This window comes from Dipodomys ordii, unplaced genomic scaffold (genome assembly GCF_000151885.1).
Source record: "Dipodomys ordii isolate 6190 unplaced genomic scaffold, Dord_2.0 Scaffold1, whole genome shotgun sequence".
NCBI classification, from domain to species: Eukaryota; Metazoa; Chordata; class Mammalia; order Rodentia; family Heteromyidae; genus Dipodomys; species Dipodomys ordii.
This window is the reverse complement of record NW_012267217.1, coordinates 21,121,748-21,141,136: the sequence shown is the minus strand read 5'-3', so window position 1 is coordinate 21,141,136 and position 19,389 is coordinate 21,121,748. Positions and strand designations below refer to the sequence as shown.

The 19,389-nt window shown below is 40.0% G+C and overlaps 1 protein-coding gene across 1 annotated transcript in view; it reads left to right on the top strand.

Moving 5' to 3' along the window:
- Window positions 1-19,389, top strand: part of Vwa8 (von Willebrand factor A domain containing 8) — a 264,776-nt gene that overhangs the window by 226,156 nt on the left and 19,231 nt on the right. The window contains exon 40 of the mRNA XM_013010639.1: window positions 5,573-5,681. Within this exon, the coding sequence (XP_012866093.1) occupies window positions 5,573-5,681 (109 nt within the window). The remainder of the gene's footprint in view (window positions 1-5,572; window positions 5,682-19,389) is intronic.

The window sequence follows — 19,389 nt, the reverse complement described above, 5'->3', positions numbered from 1 at the left end:
TGGCTTCAAACCATGATCCTTAGGTCTCAGACTCCTAGGTTGCTAAAATTATAAATGTGAACCACTGGTACCCAGCTTCACTGGTTTTTAGAATAGGGCTTCTCTTCTTGCCCAGGCACATGCATGAACCATGATCTGCCAATTGTAGGCTTCCAGTCATCACGAAGATCGCAAGTTCATGCCTCCACGTCTAGCTTCCCTCCATGGAAACATTCCCTCAGTCTCAGCTCAATAACTGTTGCATGCCCCTGTGGTCAACAGGGAGAAAGGGTCTCACAAAACTTTTCTGCCCAGGCCTACCTCAAACTGAGATTCTCTGATTCTTAGCCTCCTAAGTGTCTAGGTTTACAAGAGTGAGTCACTAGCTTAAATAATTTCAATTCAAGGTTATTTGAATCTGCATGTACAAACCCCATAGATATAGAGAGTTGGCTGTAATGGCATCATACTTTAATACTTTGAGATAAGAGACTGGCTGAGACTAGACCGTTCTAGACATCAGCCAGATGTAATGTGCTCTATTACCTCAAAGAACTTAATATTACCAATGGGTTCCTTACATTATCAATGCAGTGTTTAGTTAGCATCCATTATATGTGGTTTAAGCCAGATACTGGTTCCTACATACCAAGAAGTGATTGATTCAGGTAGTCTAGCAGAAGGAAACAAGCATAAGACATGCATTACATGTAACAAACATTGTGCCAAGAAAAAGTGAATAAAATAGGCACTGAGGTAGTGGTACACATGTAAGAAACTTAGAGTGTCCTAGCTGTGGAAAATACTTCTACTTCTATTTGCAAAACTAATCAGTCTCACACAGTGGATCTTTACTTATGTTGGTTGTCTTCATAATTGACTCAAAATTACAGTATTTATATCTAACATATAAGAAAAGGTAAAATGAGAACCCAAATTCCCAGACTCTTACATCACAATAAATACATCCTTTAAACAATATATTGTGCCAACAAAATGCAGTGCATCCATAGATTACCAGGATGTGAGACAGCTGTGCCCTGCAGTTTTGATCAGAGTAAAAGAAGCAGAAAGATGTATTGTTGTGTGAGTTTGAGAATATTAGTGATGGGAAGCTTGCCTATCCCAGAAACTTAAATTCTCAACTTTCTTTCTCCATTCCCTTTTGCAGTCTTCAACTTTTAGAAGTTGTTGCCCACTTTGAACATCTTTTAGGTGATGTTTGTGAATACTGACACAACCTGGAATATGATTCCCAGGTTTCTTCATCATTAAAATAGCATGTGATAGGTTCTAGGGTGCAATATGATCATCCCAGAAGTATTCCTGAAAGTAGAGTAATTCTGGCCTCTAAACAATGACCACTCTGCTCAAGGTGACCTACCCACTGCTTGGCTTCTTTCTTCAAATACATAGTGTATGCATGCATGTGTGTGTGCACACACTTGCGCATGCATATGTATGCGGGTATTTCATCCTCCATTCTCTCTTGCATCCAACTAACTACAACAGAGTTATATTTTTTCTAGTCAGTATTCATCTCTTTTGTTGCAGAAAGAACACACATCCTTTGTAGGTATAATGTGGGTTGGTGGCATATTCTGTGGCATTCACTGTGCCCAGCTTTTGTCAGCCTAGACAACTTGAGATATGTAACTGAATGTGGTAAAGATTTATAGATAGATTCACAGATTGCCAAAACTAAATAGAGAGGAATTGTTCAGAATGAAGACTTTGTTGTTTTTCAGAATAGTTAATAAAATTGAGAAGGCTGTCTGGACATGTCACCTCAGGAAGTAGCCACTCAAGTGTTACAGTGGACTTCTGTACTTAACTTTAGGTAGTGTTTTCAGAGTGTTCAGTAGTGTTTACTTAGCATCAATGTGTGCCAGGAGGTATGCTAGCTATTGGATATTTAAAGAACAAAAGATGTTGTTAAGCCCAAAGAATAGCATAGAAAACATAAAGCACATCACATGTAGTAGATGTTTTTTGTTTTGTTTTGTTTTTGCTGGCCCTGGGCCTTGAACTTGGCCTGTGCGCTGTCCCTGAGCTCCTATTGCTCAAGGCTAGTACTCTACCACTTGAGCCACAGCACTATTTCTGGGTTTTTCTGTGATTTAATTGGAGCTAAGAGTCTCACATACTTTCCTGACCAGTTTGGCTTCTAGCTATGATCCTCAGATCTCAGCCACCAGCTCCAGGCTAGTAGATGTATTCTTTTATTAATCGTTTGATTTGTTCATACACACAGACATACAGACACACATACACACACACATATGTATTTGTGTGAATGAATCTAAGTATAAAATGTGGAAAAGAAAGTTTGAGAAGCACTGTAACAATGGAAACAGGCATATCTGTTAAACAATGAAGTGTCCACATTCCATGAGTAGTGTCTCTATAAGGTACATGAAAAGTGACTGGTCCACTTTAGAGAGCAAGCAGACTTCATAGGGTATGGCCTTGGCACCAACCATGAAACCTTAATCGGTGGTCAGGCAGGAATTATCCATGAAAATCTAGGACTACTATGATGGTGTTCTCCAGCACTCTGAATGGATTCTTCTCAGTGCTTGGCCTGATAGGAAAGGATAGAAACCATTTTCCTTAAGCATTTGATGTTTCTCTTCCAATCCAAGGTGATAAATATACTCTAAATAAGAGTTTCATCTAGACATCCAGTACCTACACTTCCAATAACGCATGCATGTAGGCCCACATATACCACACAACACACATTAATTACCCCATGTACATGCCTGCCTGTTCACAAACACTCACACACAGAACAGTTTAGAAGACTGTTGTGGCATCTCAAGTATATATGAGAGCAGCACAGAGAAAGTCAACAAAAGCAGGTGATCAATAGGGAGAAGGGAGGGAAGAGAAATTGACTCTGAAGGAGGTAGGAGGGACTAGCAGGAGAGGGTATGCTGGGAGGATAAGGAAGATTGAATACTCTCAAAATAGACTAATTAAACTACAAAAACAAAACAAAGAAACCTGTTGGGGACATTGTTTCTTAAAGGGAAGGGTATAGGGAGTGTGCTGAAGGGGGTGAAATGATTAGAATATGCATGAACATGTACTAGGGATATAGCAATGACATTCCTTCCCCAGTATAATTGATATAAGCTAATAATAAAAGGAAGACTGTTTTATGGTTAGGCTTTTTTTGTTTTGTTTTGTTTTGGGTCCGGTCGTGGGCCCTGAACTCTAGGCCTGGGCGCTGTCCCTCAGCTCTTCAGCTCAAGGCTAGCGCTCTACCACTTGAGCCACAGGGCCACTTCTGGCTTTTTTCATTTTGCTTATGTGGTGCTGAGGAATCGATCCCAGGGCCTCAGGCATGCAAGGCAAGCGCTCTACTACTGAGCCACCTTCCCAGCCCCTGGTTAGTTAGGCTTTTAAGAGATGGATTAATTACTCCCTGTTTTAGTATCAGCACTTAATATTTGTAGGTGTGCATAGAAATGGCTGATTAAATGAACACACCATGGCTATGACACTATAAAATCCAAGAGTGATCATTAGGTGAAAGACTATTCTATTTAGGATTAGTTTAAAATGTGGCTTTTTTTTTAGCTTTTTAAAAACCGTTATTATAAAGGTAATGTGAAAAAGGATTACAGTTATACAAATCAGGTTATGAGTACATTTCTTTTTTGACATTGTCACCCCTTCCCTCATTCTCTCCCAGTTTTCCCTCCTGTCCCCATTTTTCAGGGGTTTTTTTTGAGACAAGGTCTCACTATGCAGCCCATGTTGTTTTGAAACTCACTATGTAACCTGGTCTGGCCTTGAACTTGCAATCCTCCTGCCGCAATCCCCTGAAATTACAGATTACAAGCCCAAAAAGTAGCTGAATATTCCCAAATCTTACTTTTACTGTAGTCATTCATTTGTGTTTATCTTGAGCACTTATCATCTGTTAAGTAGGTACTATATATAGAAAGGTGACCCCCTCCCCCAAACCCTTACTACAGGAACACAGAGACTAGTCGACAGAAGACAATCAGTGATCACTTGGGCAGTACATGCTGTGACGTAGGGAGGAATGAGGTGAGTTGACAACTCAGAAGACAGACTGGTATCAGAGCCAGTTTCTTAGAGGAGGTGATAACTAGTTTGAGTCAGAATGGGTAAAGGAGAATAAGTAGGCAAAGAGGTAGGGAAAGGACGCTACCAATGGAAGAGAATTCCTCACAAGGGCACCAAGGTATGGGGACATGATATGTTCAGAGATCTGCCCCAGGCTGGTGGGGCTATAACAGGCAAATGAGAAATGATCAAAGGAACAGTGTACTGGAAGGGTAGAATTTCAAAAGTACAATATATTAAAGCACAATCTATCCTTTTTAAGGAACACCATCAGTAATTTCAGAAAACTGTCATAAAAGGTATATTAGGCTTTTCATTGCTGCTACAAAATACCATATAGAAACAAAGTAAGGGAGGAAGGATTTGTTTTAGCTCATAATTTCAGAGGTTTTGGTCCATAGTCCTTGGTTCTGTTGACCCTGGGGTCGTAGTGCAGCAGAACATCGTGATATATACCATATATACATACATACATCATATATACATGCACATCCCATACATACATACACGAGGCATACATCATGAAGTGTACAACAGAGGCACATGTTTGGTGAACTAGATCTCATAGTAAAACATATTTCATGGTGGACAGGATGCAGAGAGAGAGGAAGGACCTGAGACGAGGCATCGTCTTCAGAGGTACCCTTATCCTAAAGTTTCCATCAACTCCAAAATAGCTCCACCAGATGGAGACTTAGAGTTCAACACGTAAGCCTCTGGGGAACACTTCATATTCCAATCATAACATAAGGACACATAGTGACACATTAACTTTACTTGCTTTCTTGGTCAACCAAATATATAATCGAAGTCTCTAAAGGTAACCTATGGGAACTTTCTTAGAGATTTGCCACATGAAGTGTTTAGCTACTGACATAGGCAGCATGTCTGGGATATAGCTGGAATGTACTATAGAGTGGATTATGGCTTCATTGTTGGGAGCTTGAAATTGATCAGGATGGGAATCTTATATGACAGGAATAGTTAAATACACAGTACAAATTAGGACTGTTTTTATTGTTTTTGTTTTGTTGCAGAGGGCAGTTTGTTAATCATTTACCAGCACACTATTAGACATCTCTCCTTCTTCCCGTTTTTAAAACAATTTTTTGCCTACGCTTGACTTTAGAGCCTAGCACTATCCCTGAGCTTTTTCACTCATTCTGGAGCTCTACTTGAGCCACAGCTCTACTTCCAGCTTTTTAGTGATTAATTGGAGATATGAGTCTAATGGACTTCCCTGTGGAACTTCAATCCTCAGCTGTTAGCCTCCCAAATAGCTAAGATTATAAGCATGAGCCACTGGCACCCAGTAACATTCCCCTGTTTTGAATCTGAAGTCATCTCTACAAACAGCTCTTTTATCCCTTTCCCCTCAAAGTCAATCAGCATGGCCAAGGAAGTTAACCACAGTTGTAGAAATAGGTGGGAAAGGTCAGATACCGTAGGAACATAATTTAAGCTGGTGTCTTTCCCCCTCTGGTTTCAGGCTAAAGGAAATCCAAATGAGTGAATATGATGCTGCCACCTACGAAAGGTTTTCAGGTGCTGTTCGACGGCAGGTACACTCCCTCCGAGTCATTCTGGATAATCTGCAGGTAATCACCTACTTATGGACTAAGGAAATAGATTGGGCCCAAGGCTGGACTTATCGCAAAGCAGGTTGAGAAAGTTATCGAAACTCCAATCAGCTGATCAGAAAAAAAAATAATCAGTGCCAGGATGTCTGTATAAAACTATAGATTCATGCCATGGCATCCTCAGTTACATTTCCAAGGAAATATAGTTGAGCTCACCTTCCTTTCCTCCTGACCAGGAAACAGTAATTTTACCTAAAGAGACACTCAACTTCCTGAGTCCCCTCATGTAAGATCTATGAACATCTCACCTCTACTGAAAAGTTACAAATAGAAGCTTCTCCCTGTAAATCATGTTGCTGTCATGGAAGGAACACACTAGCATTTTGAATCATCCAAAGGGTACCTTTCCTGGTCCCCCACTCCTCCACCCAAGTTCACCCTTTTCTACTACACAGCCTAACCTTTCACAGTTTCACAAAACACTTGGCATCTCAAAATCAGTGGATAACTGCTACGGCTCCTTTAAAGAAATGACTAAGATATTTCTCTATTTCCTAAGCAGAGATATTATTTCTAGGCAATTTGCACAAATAATAAGGGAAGGGCTGCGTAGTCCCTAAATGACACATTTGACTTAATTATTTTGTTCAAAGCCTCATTTCAGGGAAGATGGGGATATGACACACTTCACACTTCTACACTCTGGTATTTCCTTTCCATGAAGGGTTTGAAAATGATTAACCCTTTCCCTCTTTGGTTCTTGTTTATAACTCTTCTTCTGAGGGAAGTCTTATTGTTTGTTAGATATCTATGGTCTAGAAGTTCTATAATGTAGTTCTAATACATTGTCTTAACCCAAAACTTGAGAAACCCCATTTTTCAAAAGGCCTAAATTGTCAGCAGATTAAAGAAAGTTTTTTTTCATTTCCTAGAGGACAGATCTATATCATTATTCGCAAAATGTCTAATTTCAAAATCTATAGAATGTAGGAAGCAAAATTTTGGTTTTTAAAAATCTATATGAAGTTATTTAGAATTAAACAAGATTTATTATACATTGCATAAGTAATATGAAAAAGGTGATGGTATGTTTTTCTGTAGTTACATACTTAGTAAGTATTCATTGTCATGAGCCTTGAAGGAATCCAGACAACTGGGCTCTGAGCTTCAAGGCAAAGTGGACAAAGGACTAAAGTTAATGGCTCACAGGAGAGAGGGAGATGAATGCTATACTGAGACTGAAGAATGAGAACAACTTATTCGTTCAAGTTCTTGATGTTCACCAGGCATAGATATGGGTTAAAGATAAAAACAAGGACCTTTCCTTCAAAGGAGAAACTCCAAGAAGACAATAAATGATTTTTTAGGTTGTATGGAGAAGTCTATAGATAGAATGGAACAAGTGAGGAAAGCTTTCAGAGACAATGTAATGCTTGAGTTCACTCTTGAGAGATGCTAAGGAATTTGCGAGGTGGTTAGGACATTCCACACATAGGAAACACCAAGTACAAGTACACAAGGATAAGGGAGAGCACAATGAGTGCTCAACTATGGCTGAGAAGAGTATGAATGGGTGGAGAAGATGGTGAGGGAGGAGACTCACGGAATCTTGGGCATGAAGTCAGGATAGTCATGGATAGCTCTCAGTGCTGGGAGAACATGCAAATAACTTTAGGTTTGATCCTCTGGATAAAAAGATGCAAGTACATCCCATCAACAGGAGCAAGGATAAGAACCACATGGTTATCTCAATAGATCAGAAAAAGCATTTGACAAGATCCAACACCCCTTTATGATGAAGGTTTTGGAAAAATTAGGAATCCATGGAACATTCCTCAATACAATAAAGGCTGTATATGACAAACCTACAGCCAGCATTATTCTTAATGGTGAAAAACTAAAGCCTTTTCCTCTTAACTCAGGAACGAGACAAGGATGTCCACTCTCTCCACTTCTCTTTAATCTAGTATTAAAATGCCTAGCTACAGCAATAAGACAAGATACAAACATAAAAGGGATCCAAATAGGGAAAGAAGAAGTAAAACTCTCCCTCTTTGCAGATGACATAATCTTTTTTTGGGGGGGGGTCTGGTCGTGGGGCCTGAATCGGCCTGGGCGCTGTCCCTCAGCTCTTGAGCTCAAGGCTAGCGCTATACCACTTGAGCCACAGCGCCACTTCCGGCTTTTTTCTTTTTGCTTATGTGGTGCTGAGGAATCGAACCCAGGGCCTCGTGCATGCAAGGCAAGTGCTCTACCACTGAGCCACCTTCCCAACCCGTCATGATCTTGTATTTAAAGAATCCCACAGACTCCACTCCCAAATTACTCAAACTGATTCAAAACTTTGGCAAAGTAGCAGGGTATAAAATTAGCCCTCAAAAATCAGTGGCTTTCTGTATGCCAACAATGAGAAAAGTGTGGCTGAAATTAGGAAAGCAACTCCATTCGTAATAACCCCACAAAAAATAAAATACCTAGGAATTAACTTAACCAAAGAAGTGAAAGACCTATATGATGAAAACTTTAAAAACTTGAAAAAAGGAAATCAAGGGCTGGGAAGGTGGCTCAATGGTAGAGCGCTTGCCTCGCATGCATGAGGCCCTGGTTTTGATTCCTCAGCACCACATAAGCAGGAAAAAAAAAAGCTGGAAGTGGCGCTGTGGCTCAAGAGTTGAGCACTAGCCTTGAGCAGAAGAGCTGAGGGACAGCGCCCAGGCCCAGAGTTCAGGCCCCACAACCGGACCCAAAAAAAAAAAAAGAAAAAGGAAATCAAAACAGAACTTAGAAAGTGGCAAAAACTCCCATGCCCCCGGATTGGAAAGATCAACATCGTGAAAATGGCAATACTTCCCAAGGCTATCTACAAATTCAATGCGATACCCATCAATATTCCAACCTTGTTCTTCAAGGAAATAGAGGAGGCCATCCAAAAATTCATATGGAACAATAAAAGACCACAAATAGCAAAAACGATCCTCAACAGAAAGAACAGTGCTGGAGGAATATCAATACCAAATTTCAAACTCTACTACAAAGCCATAGTAATCAAAACATCTTGGTACTGGCACAAGAACAGACCTCAGGACCAATGGAATAGAATTGAAAACCCAGAAATGAATCTACAGACCTATAGCCATCTAATCTTCGATAAGGGAGCTAAAAAAATAGAATGGAAGAAAGACAGCCTCTTCAGTAAATGGTGCTGACAAAATTGGTTAACTACTTGTAGAAAACTAAAGCTAGATCCTTATATATCACCCTGCACCAGAATCAACGCCAAATGGATCAAAGACCTCTGAGTCAAAGCAGACACTCTGCAAACATTACAGGATGGAATAGGAGAAACCCTAGGTCTCCTTGGCACAGGCCAAAATTTTCTTAATAAAGACCCAGAAACACAACAAATCAAAGAAAGGTTGGACAAATGGGATTGCATGGAAATTGCAGAGCTCCTGCATGGCAAAGGACATAGCTAGCAAGATCAATAGAAAGCCCACAGATTGGGAGAAGACCTTCACTAGCCATATAACAGACAAGGGTCTCATATCTAAAATATACCTGGAACAAAAAAAATTAAATCCCCCAACAACAAATCCTCAAAGAAACAACTGCATAATAAATAAGTGGGCTAAAGACTTAAAGAGAAACTTCTCTGAAGAGGAAAGAAGGATGGCCAATAGACACATGAAGAAATGCTCAACCTCCTTAGCCATAAAAGAAATGCAGGAAGTGGGGCTGTAGCTCAAGTGGTAGAGCACTAGCCTTGAGCTGAAGAGCTGAGGGACAGCACTCAGGCACAGAGTTCAAGTACCATGACCAACAAAAAAGAAAGAAAGAAAGAAATGCAAATCAAAACAACATTGAGATACCACCTCACCCCAGTTAGAATGGCTATAATCAAGAACTCTAATAGCAATGATGCTGGAGAGGATGTGGACAGAAGGGAACCTTACTGCATTGTTGGTGGGAGTGTAAACTTGTTCAACCACTTTGGAAAGCAGTATGGAGGTTCCTCAAAAGACTCCACATAGAGCTCCCCTATGACCCAGCAATCCCACTTTTGGGCATTTACCCAAATGCTCACAAACAAGACTACACTAAAGCTACCAGCACGACTGTGTTTATTGCAGCATTATTTACCATAGCTAAGATATGGAACCAACCCAGATGACCCTCAGTAGATGAATGGATCAAGAAAATGTGGTATATATACACAATAGAATTCTATGCCTCCATCAGAAAGAATGACATTACCCATTTGTTAGGAAATGGAAAGCTTGGAAAAAATTATATTAAGTGAAGTAAGCCAGGCCCAAAGAAACATAGGTCCCATGGTTTCCCTTATTTGCAATATTTAGTATATGTCTGAGTCAAGCAGAAAAGGTCAGATAAGTTGATGTTAGGGAAATGAACCCTAAGATATGTATTCAAATGTTTTTTTTTCTTTCATGTGATTGTTTCTAACACATTTATAAGATTATTTCTTTGTTGCTTTGTATGTCCCTCCCCCACGGTATAACCCCTGCTTTCACTGTATTTGATGTTGGTATAATTTGTGGAGGGGAAGGGGAAAAACAAATCGTTTAAATAGGGATACAGGTGGACCCATTGCAACAATGAGATGTACAAGTTGTTATGTCAAAAATGAACTTTACAACTTTGGTGTGGGGGGGTTGGGGGGGAGGATGGGAAGGGATGGGAAGGGGAAACAAAGGAGGAGGCTACAATGCTTGATAAGAAATGTACTCACTCATCTTGCCTCTGTAATTGTAACCCCTCTGTACAGTATTTTCACAAGGAATAAATAAAATAAATAAATAAATAAAATAATACAAGTACAGGATTCATATTTTTAAATAAGTTTTTTATTGTGAAAATACTGTACAGAGGAGAGGTTACAGTTACATGAGCAAGATAATAAGTGCATTTCTTATCAAGCATTGTTGCCTCCTCTTTTGTTTTTCCCCTACCATTCCTTCCCTCCCAAGAGAATATATTTTTAATTAAAAGAATCAGACTCCTTACCTGGATTGTGTATTGGTTTTCATTTGACATCATTATATAGTTACTTTTACAAATACCAGTGCATTTAATCTTCATGTCAATTTTATAAAATAAAATAACATTAGGTTTATTAAATCCAGCCAAATGAGAGAAGTCAAATCCAAGTCATAGCATACCAGCAAAGCTTAGGTTTGGCATCAAGAAAGAATTTTTCTTTTTCTTTTTTTGGGGGGTCCAGTCGTGGGGCCTAAACTCTGGGCCTGGGCGTTGTCCCTCAGCTCTTTAGCTCAAGGCTAGCGCTCTACCACTTGAGCCACAGTGCCACTTCCAGCTTTTTTCTTTTTGCTTATGTGGTGCTGAGGAATCGAACCCAGGGCCTCATGCATGCAAGGCAAGCGCTCTACCACTGAGCCACCTTCCCAGTCCCAAGAAAGGATTTTTCTGCAGACACCATAGGCACAAGACCATATTGAAAAACCAAGTTCAGTTTTACTTTGCCCTTTCAAAAAAGAAATGAAAGGACACTGAAGGGTACAAAAGAAAACAGCAAGTAAGATTGAATAGACAGAAAATAGACTTGATAGTAATACAAACCCTTAAAGGAACTGGGTTATTGAATTACTAAGTATGCTCAAATGGGAGAACTAGGGTTGTTTTTTTGTTGCTGTTGTTGTTGTTGGTTGGTTGTGGGGCTTGAATTCAGGGCCTGGGTGCTGTCCCTGAGCCTCTTTGTACTGAAGGCTAGCACTCTACCACTTGAACCACAGCACCACTTCCAGTTTTTTAGTGGTTAATTGGAGATAAGAGTCTCCTGGGGACTTTTCTGCCCAGGCTGGCTTTGAATTGTAATCCTCAGAACTCATCTTCCTGAGTAGCTAGGATTATACGCATGAGCCACTGGTACCTGGCTAGAACTAGTTATTTCAGGGAAGTTTTTATTTCTTCTTCCATGAAATCTAAAAAGAGAGAGAGAGAGAATAGGTCTAAATAATATGAAGAATTGTATGCTATTATCTTTACAGATAATTTCAACATAACAAGCATTTGTTAAGCATTTATCATGTGCCAGGCATTCTGGTAGGCTTTTACATTGTCAGCATTAACCAGCTCACCTCCATCACGACCACCACCACCACCACCACCATCATCATCATCATCATCATCATCATCATCATCTCAGTTTCTTGCTGTCTTCTGCCAGTCCAGTGTGGCTCTAATTGACTAAAATGTCCCAGCTATTTTGAAGTTTCTGTGTAATCCCAGTAACTATGGATGTTTCCTTGGTGAGTTCAGGCAATCCTATCAGGAACTAGCAACTCATTACTTGGAGTGACTTTCCAAAAGCCCAGGTTCAGGTCCACATACTAGTTCTAGGTGGCTAGGCTGAAATTAGAGGAACAGGAAATGCTATTGCCATCCATGATAATGTGTACTTCAACATAGACCTGTGTCATTCTTCTCAATTAATATAGCTACCTTCAGTGCCTTCCTTGGCCTCTTGATCAGATTCTATATGAATAACATACAAGTCCTGATTGTTGGATCTTTTATCCTTTTCAGAATCCATAGCAAGAATTTCCTTATTAGAATAGTAAATTCTGTAAATACTTCAGGTATACTTAGTTCAGAATCCCAGTGTCTGATTGCAACATTCCCTAATGGAAGAAAATAATACATTCCTACTGAAAACCACTGATTTAAATCATATCTTCTTTCTAATGTTTTTTAATTTACAATCAGTAATTTCATCCTCTATCTAAACTAAATGAGCCCTTCTGTAATTGCATTGGCTTGCATATCTCCATGAACCTACAATTATGTTCTCTCCTCCTTTAGTGTTTCAAAATGAACCTTTGTCCATATAAATAGTGTTTTTTAAAATCACTAACCACATGTGGTATGCCCTGTGCTAGACAGAGAAAGTACAAAAACCAATAAGATATTATCTTCCTACTATAACATTCTAGTCTTGAGGGGAAGAAAAGACTGATACATAAATAAACGGTTTCAGTTTAATTGGTCAGTGCCTAGACATAGTAAGTCATCACTTGGGGCAACTTAGGATGCATAGAATGGAACAAAGGCAAAGAAAAGGAGTCGGTAGATGCTGAAGAGAATGGTATCCTGAGCTAAGTTTGGAAGGACACAGGAATATTAACTATTTGGAGAAGAATGGGAATAGTGTCCCAGCAGAGGGCACAACATAAACAAAGCATGGCACTATGTGGTCTCAGATGAAAGCTTAGAATCAGCCAAGGTAGGAGACCACCTGTAAGGAACACCATCAAGAACAGGAACTGAAAGATGAATTGCAGCCAGGTCAGAAGCTTGAACTCCTGGGCACCTACTTTGCTCATATATAAAGAACAGAAAGCATTTAGCATATTTAGTTTTCCTTAGGAGTGTAATACAGTGAGCGCTGCACAGATAAACCAAGTCTGTGCATGTGTAGATAAATGTGTCCATCATTAGTAAGATGTATAGTTGCGGAAAACCAACAGACAGAGTGTCATTGCAGTCTGAACAGGAATATGGGGCTGGTTGCCTTTGGTAAATACTGTACTCTCTAAGGGTGAAGTGAAAGGCCAGCATTGCCAGTGCATCTGTGGGATGGGCCAAGTTTTGTTTTGTTTTTTTAAAGATTATTATAAAGTTTATTAGAAGGCCCATATCTCCCCTGGGAGAGGGAGCACATGGCATCAGCCCCTATCCAGGTGGCAGGTAGGTCTGGGGCAAGTCACATGCTCAGGTGGGTCTGGGCTGAGAGAGGGAGTTGCCAGTATCGGGCAAGAACTCTAGGGCTAGAGAAGGGAACCTTACTGCATTGTTGGTGGGAGTGTAAACTTGTTCAACCACTTTGGAAAGCAGTATGGAGGTTCCTCAAAAGACTCCACATAGAGCTCCCCTATGACCCAGCAATCCCACTTTTGGGCATTTACCCAAATGCTCACAAACAAGACTACACTAAAGCTACCAGCACGACTGTGTTTATTGCAGCATTATTTACCATAGCTAAGATATGGAACCAACCCAGATGACCCTCAGTAGATGAATGGATCAAGAAAATGTGGTATATATACACAATAGAATTCTATGCCTCCATCAGAAAGAATGACATTACCCATTTGTTAGGAAATGGAAAGCTTGGAAAAAATTATATTAAGTGAAGTAAGCCAGGCCCAAAGAAACATAGGTCCCATGGTTTCCCTTATTTGCAATATTTAGTATATGTCTGAGTCAAGCAGAAAAGGTCAGATAAGTTGATGTTAGGGAAATGAACCCTAAGATATGTATTCAAATGTTTTTTTTTCTTTCATGTGATTGTTTCTAACACATTTATAAGATTATTTCTTTGTTGCTTTGTATGTCCCTCCCCCACGGTATAACCCCTGCTTTCACTGTATTTGATGTTGGTATAATTTGTGGAGGGGAAGGGGAAAAACAAATCGTTTAAATAGGGATACAGGTGGACCCATTGCAACAATGAGATGTACAAGTTGTTATGTCAAAAATGAACTTTACAACTTTGGTGTGGGGGGGTTGGGGGGGAGGATGGGAGAGGATGGGAAGGGGAAACAAAGGAAGAGGCTGCAATGCTTGATAAGAAATGTACTCATTATCTTGCCCATGTAATTGTAACCCCTCTGTACAGTATTTTCACAATTTAAAAAAAAAAAAGAACTCTAGGGCTAGGAGAGCTCAAATCTGGGTGGAGCTGAGAACCAGGGGTAGGGGTAATGCTAAGACTCCCAGCTGTGTTGCTTAGTAATAATAAGTAGGGGTGGGGGTGGGGGTCATGGGTAGAGGACGTTTCTTCTTCTGGAGCTACTTCCTGCTGTAAAGAGGCATAGTCAGGGGTCCCTGATTTGTTGCTCAGCTGGGTACTGTCCAAGAAACATTTGCTTGACACTTTGGTAAAGGTCCTTACCTTTTCCGTGACAACAGTTATCTAAAATGCAAGACAGAATTAACAAAAGGCAAAAATTGCTGCTAGCAGGCCCAAGAGGGGAATAAGCTAGGGAAGGATTGATTCCCAGAAGGGGCTATCAAAGACCTGAGATTGCCTTTTTTTCCTAGGGTTGGAGACAGCTACCTCCGGGGTGGGGGTGAGGGGTCGGTAAGACTTTTCTAGCTTTAGGATCACAGGAACCTGAGGCAGAGGTAGCAGAGATATTTAAAGGTACCAGAGCCCATGAATGTCATGGGGTCTTTTGGCTACATCCTGCTGGCCTGGGGTCTTTGGGGTCCCGGTCTGCGCTGGGCAAAGCAGGGCCAATTAAGTGAAGTCTCTGGTTGCCTGTAGTAACAAGATGGCCTTGGCTAGTTCTCAGGTGGTATCCTGAGTGGGGGCTGTTATCCTGTTAAAAGAAACCTTTGAAAAGGTCAGGCAAAAGGCTGACAAGATAACAGGATGACTAGGCACAGGGGAACACACCCTGGCTGCAGGCCAGAAAAGTTCCATTTGAAGCTTAAGCCCAGTTGTGGCCCATTACTGGGAAGGAGGAATAACTGGACTGGGCCAGGAAGGGGATGCCTAGGGTTTGGGCAACTGGGTAGGGGAGAGCATAGTGGACTGGTTGGGAGTAACCAGTCAGAGGCTACTATAAATACAAACAGCAGGTGACAAAGGCAAGACTATAACTTTCTGTCCAGTTAGAAGGTAAACAGGTATGGGCATTAAGTGGACAAGCAACTATTTGGGCCAGGTTTTTTCCCACTAGTTTGGACAAATACTTTTAGGAATGAATTACTGAAAAAATTATGATGATGAGATACAAATTACAGACTCACATTTTTAAATATTAAATTCAACAAATGTAAGATGTCTTTGTCAAATTACATTTGTGTTTCTTTTTTTTTAATTAGCATACATTTGCTGTAGTGGGGTGGGGGTAATTTTGTTGTGAAATGTCACATACATGTATGTGACATGTATTACAATCAATCTACCCCCTTCTATAACTCTCCGTTGTCCTTTCTCCCTCCTTCTCATACAATTTTGACAGGTTTTATGGTTCTACTTTCATACTTACCAACAACCTATTTTGACCATATCCGTTCTCTTTCACCCATGTTAGCTTCAGCCTCTCTCACCAGCTCCCATCCTCCAATGCCATTCGAGTTTCTAAATGCAAATGTTTGCAGACTCCAAGCAGACTCTGAAGCTACAGTATAAACATAGGAGCTTTGAACTAGGCCAGAGTGACTAAGGCTCATAGTGAGGGTGGCTTGGGAGCAGTGGGCAATGGAAGAGAGCATGTAAATCCCAAAGACCTTGAGCACCAGGCTGAAGTAGTCTATAGACAATGAGAAGAATGCTTGGGGAAAGGACAGATGTGGTCTGTCTTCTTCAGGAAGAAACATAGCCATGGGGGGGGGGGGGAATTCAGAAAAGAGAAGGGCCAGAAATCAGACATGAAATTTTTTAAGTATGAGAAGTGATAGGAACCTGAAATATTGCAATTGATATGAAAATGGAAAAGGTGAGACAAATTCTTACCTTTTGGAGGAAGGTGACTGGCTAAATGGGGACCAAGTGAGGTGGTTTCAAGCACTAGAAGACAGCATTGAAAGCATAGGAAGAAGGAAAGCTAGTGTAAAAAGCAAATGTCTGCTCTGGATTTTGTTGTGTTTTTGAAGTTTTTAAAATGTGAACCTGGAGTTCGGGAGCAAAGTTAAGACCAGGCAAGGTTGCATGTCATATCTACAAGTATATCTGTGTCTGTACTTTAATGATTATGCAGGGGACAGACTAGGCTAGGAGCAGTGTGTCACCTGAAGTAATCATATAAAGGAAAGAAAAGGAAAGGTGAAGATGGCTACTTTGAGGAATGTCTGCATGCCAGAGAGAACAGCAGTGCACCTGTTCCTGTTTCCATGTCAATGGCTGTGAGAGGACAATTTTGACCCAGTGCAGTCTGGAAGTTGAATTAGCACTTACATTTAGCCTGGCCTTTGCCAGATGCTCCCCCCACCCAAAAAGAAAAAAAAATGATATAACAATAAGCTAAAAAGGGGGGATATTCACAGGACCATAGGAGATAGGGAAGGCTACTACTAGTGACATGCAAGAACCTTTGAAGAATGTTCACTGTATATTGTGCAGTGAGTCCCCTGCAAGGGCAACTGGTAAGTCTTCCTGGGAAATTGCATGTCTAGCAAGTGTATGTGAGTCCCGGAATCTCATTCACAGACCTTAACTGGAAAGGCAGGGGAAGGAAGAGTGCCCTGACTCTGGGAAGAAGCACACCACTTGGCTTCCCTCCTTTCAGTGCCAAGTGGCAGCATCTGAAAGCAGCAGTCCTGCAAAGGAGAGGAGGTGGGAAGCTGTAAGTGTCATGCAGTACCTGCACAAGCTGAAACCTGGAAAGGGACGACACCAGGAAAAGGGTCAGGTTAGCCTCAACGTGTACTTGGCTTGAGCAGTTCAAACAAAAGCCAAATGCTAAAAGTTGGCATCATTGCACAGGCTTTTCCGAACACACTTGGAAGTGTAGAAACAGTTATCACACTGAGACTGTCTACAGTTCCAAGTCCTCTGCAGAGTTCCTGGTGTTCAGCTGCTAACATCAGTTCACAGTCCTCAAGGATGCTAAGTAGAAGGTGGTTACAAGCAAGGAGGATCAACCCAATCTCTTCCTGAGCAGCTTTTTGTAGCCCTTTCATCATACAAGGATAAGGACAGGAAAAAATGAAACTGCTATAGAATCTATGACGAGCTCTGCATTGAGATGGAATAACAGTCATTCAGGATGAAGAAAGGAAAAGACAATGCTGGGCTAGAATATTTTTCTCAGAAAATATTAAACTTATAAAACAACTGCTTTGTGTTTTGTAATTCAAAAAACCTCAGAGCATGTGAAGTAAGATATAGACTTAAAGAGATCTGGATAAGAAACAAGTAGAAACAATGAAGGAGTTGAATGCACTAGGGAGAAACTGAGAAAATGAAAACAGTGATGCCAAAATATAAATCTACATGAAAAGTAGAACAGACTCAAACAGTCTTAATTCTAAATATTGATGTGATTTTTTTAAAAAAATTTAAATACAGCTGAAAATATGACTTAAGTGGTAGAGCACTTGCCTAACAGGGCAAAAACAGGCCATAAAACAAAATGACAATAACAACAACAACCACCCAAAAAAAAAACCTTGAAAAGTTCTAAATCATAAAAGAAATGAGAGGCGAAAACTGACTAATAAAAACAGAGCTTGAACAATTAAATTTTACAGAGATATGAGCTGGCCCAATCTGTTGTAGAATAGATAATGAACGAAGATGCTGTATGAACATACATTTCTTCAGGAGATCCTCCCAAAAGAATACATAAACAATAGTTAAAATATTAGCCTCGGTGCTAGTGGCTAATGCCCATAATCCTAGATACTCAAGAGGCTCAGATCTTGAGGATCCAGGTTTAGAGCCAGCCCTTGCAGACAAATCCAGGAGACTTTTCTCTAATTAACAAGCAAAAAGCAGACAGTGGAGGTGTGGCTCAAGTGGTGGAGTACTAGCCATGGATAAAAAAACAAAAGTTGAACAAGAATACAAGGCCCTGAATTCAAGCCCCAGGTTAGTGTTTAAATCATCTTGGAATGTAACAGATCATTAGAAAGATATTTAAACAGCAAAATTTTTAAGCTAAATTTCCACTCTTCCACTGTTTGTTATTTTGTAAGCACAAAATGAAGTTTTCCTTAATCTGGCAAATATTTTGTTTCAGTAGTGCAGATAAAAGCAAGATAGACACACAGAAAGAGAGGGAGAGAATGGGAAATGTTCAAGTGGAAGCTAGTGTTAAGTGAAAGTCTTGTTCCAGATGTCCTCAGGATCCACTCTCATGTACTTATTCCCTGATAAGTTACTCATCTTTCTTGCTTTATTCTGTAGAATGTCTATACTTCCTACAAAAATTGCCATTTGAGCTTTCTAATTGCTCCTAAAGACATAATAGAAAACTGTCTTGATTATAGAGTTCATAGGTAAAGGAAGCCTTGTTCAACCACAACTCAAGCAAAGGCTTGACATAAATCAGGCTATCTTCAGTGCTAAAATTTCAAGTTTCTCCCAGACCACATGATTGGTTTTAGTTAAATTGATTCATTCTACTGTCCTAAGTGTATAGATCTGTGTGTGTGTGTGTGTGTGTGTGTGTGTGTGAATTCTGGTTCACCAACATTTCCCAGAAAATGAATTAACTAGAAGACATCATCCTCTGAACATTTCACTTAGCTCAAGTGTTCTTTATGTGAAAGCAATAAAACTATATTTCACTTTTAGAAAGGCTGTAACAAGCTAGTATTATATATATATATATATATATATATATATATATATATATATATATATATAATTATTTCTTGTACAGAATGAGTTCATTGTATAATAACCATTGACAGATGGGCATATTAAGGGATACTTTGCTTCGTTCCGTAGGATATATGATAAAGAACATGTTTGGCCCCTGTTATAAGTAAAAGCATATATGTAAGTACAATAGAAACATATATTTCAAGAAGTATTTCAGTGAGTCCCACAAAAATCCAGAAGCCTTTATATGCACTTTTCAAAACAATAAATATATTTCTCTTTGGCCCTCAATAACTTTTTAAGGAGATTGCCTTTTGGTCACTGGCCCCAAAAATATCCATTCTAACAGGCCTCTTCCCATTTTGAGATTCCAAGAACTTGTAGGCTAGCTAACAAATACTTTAAAAA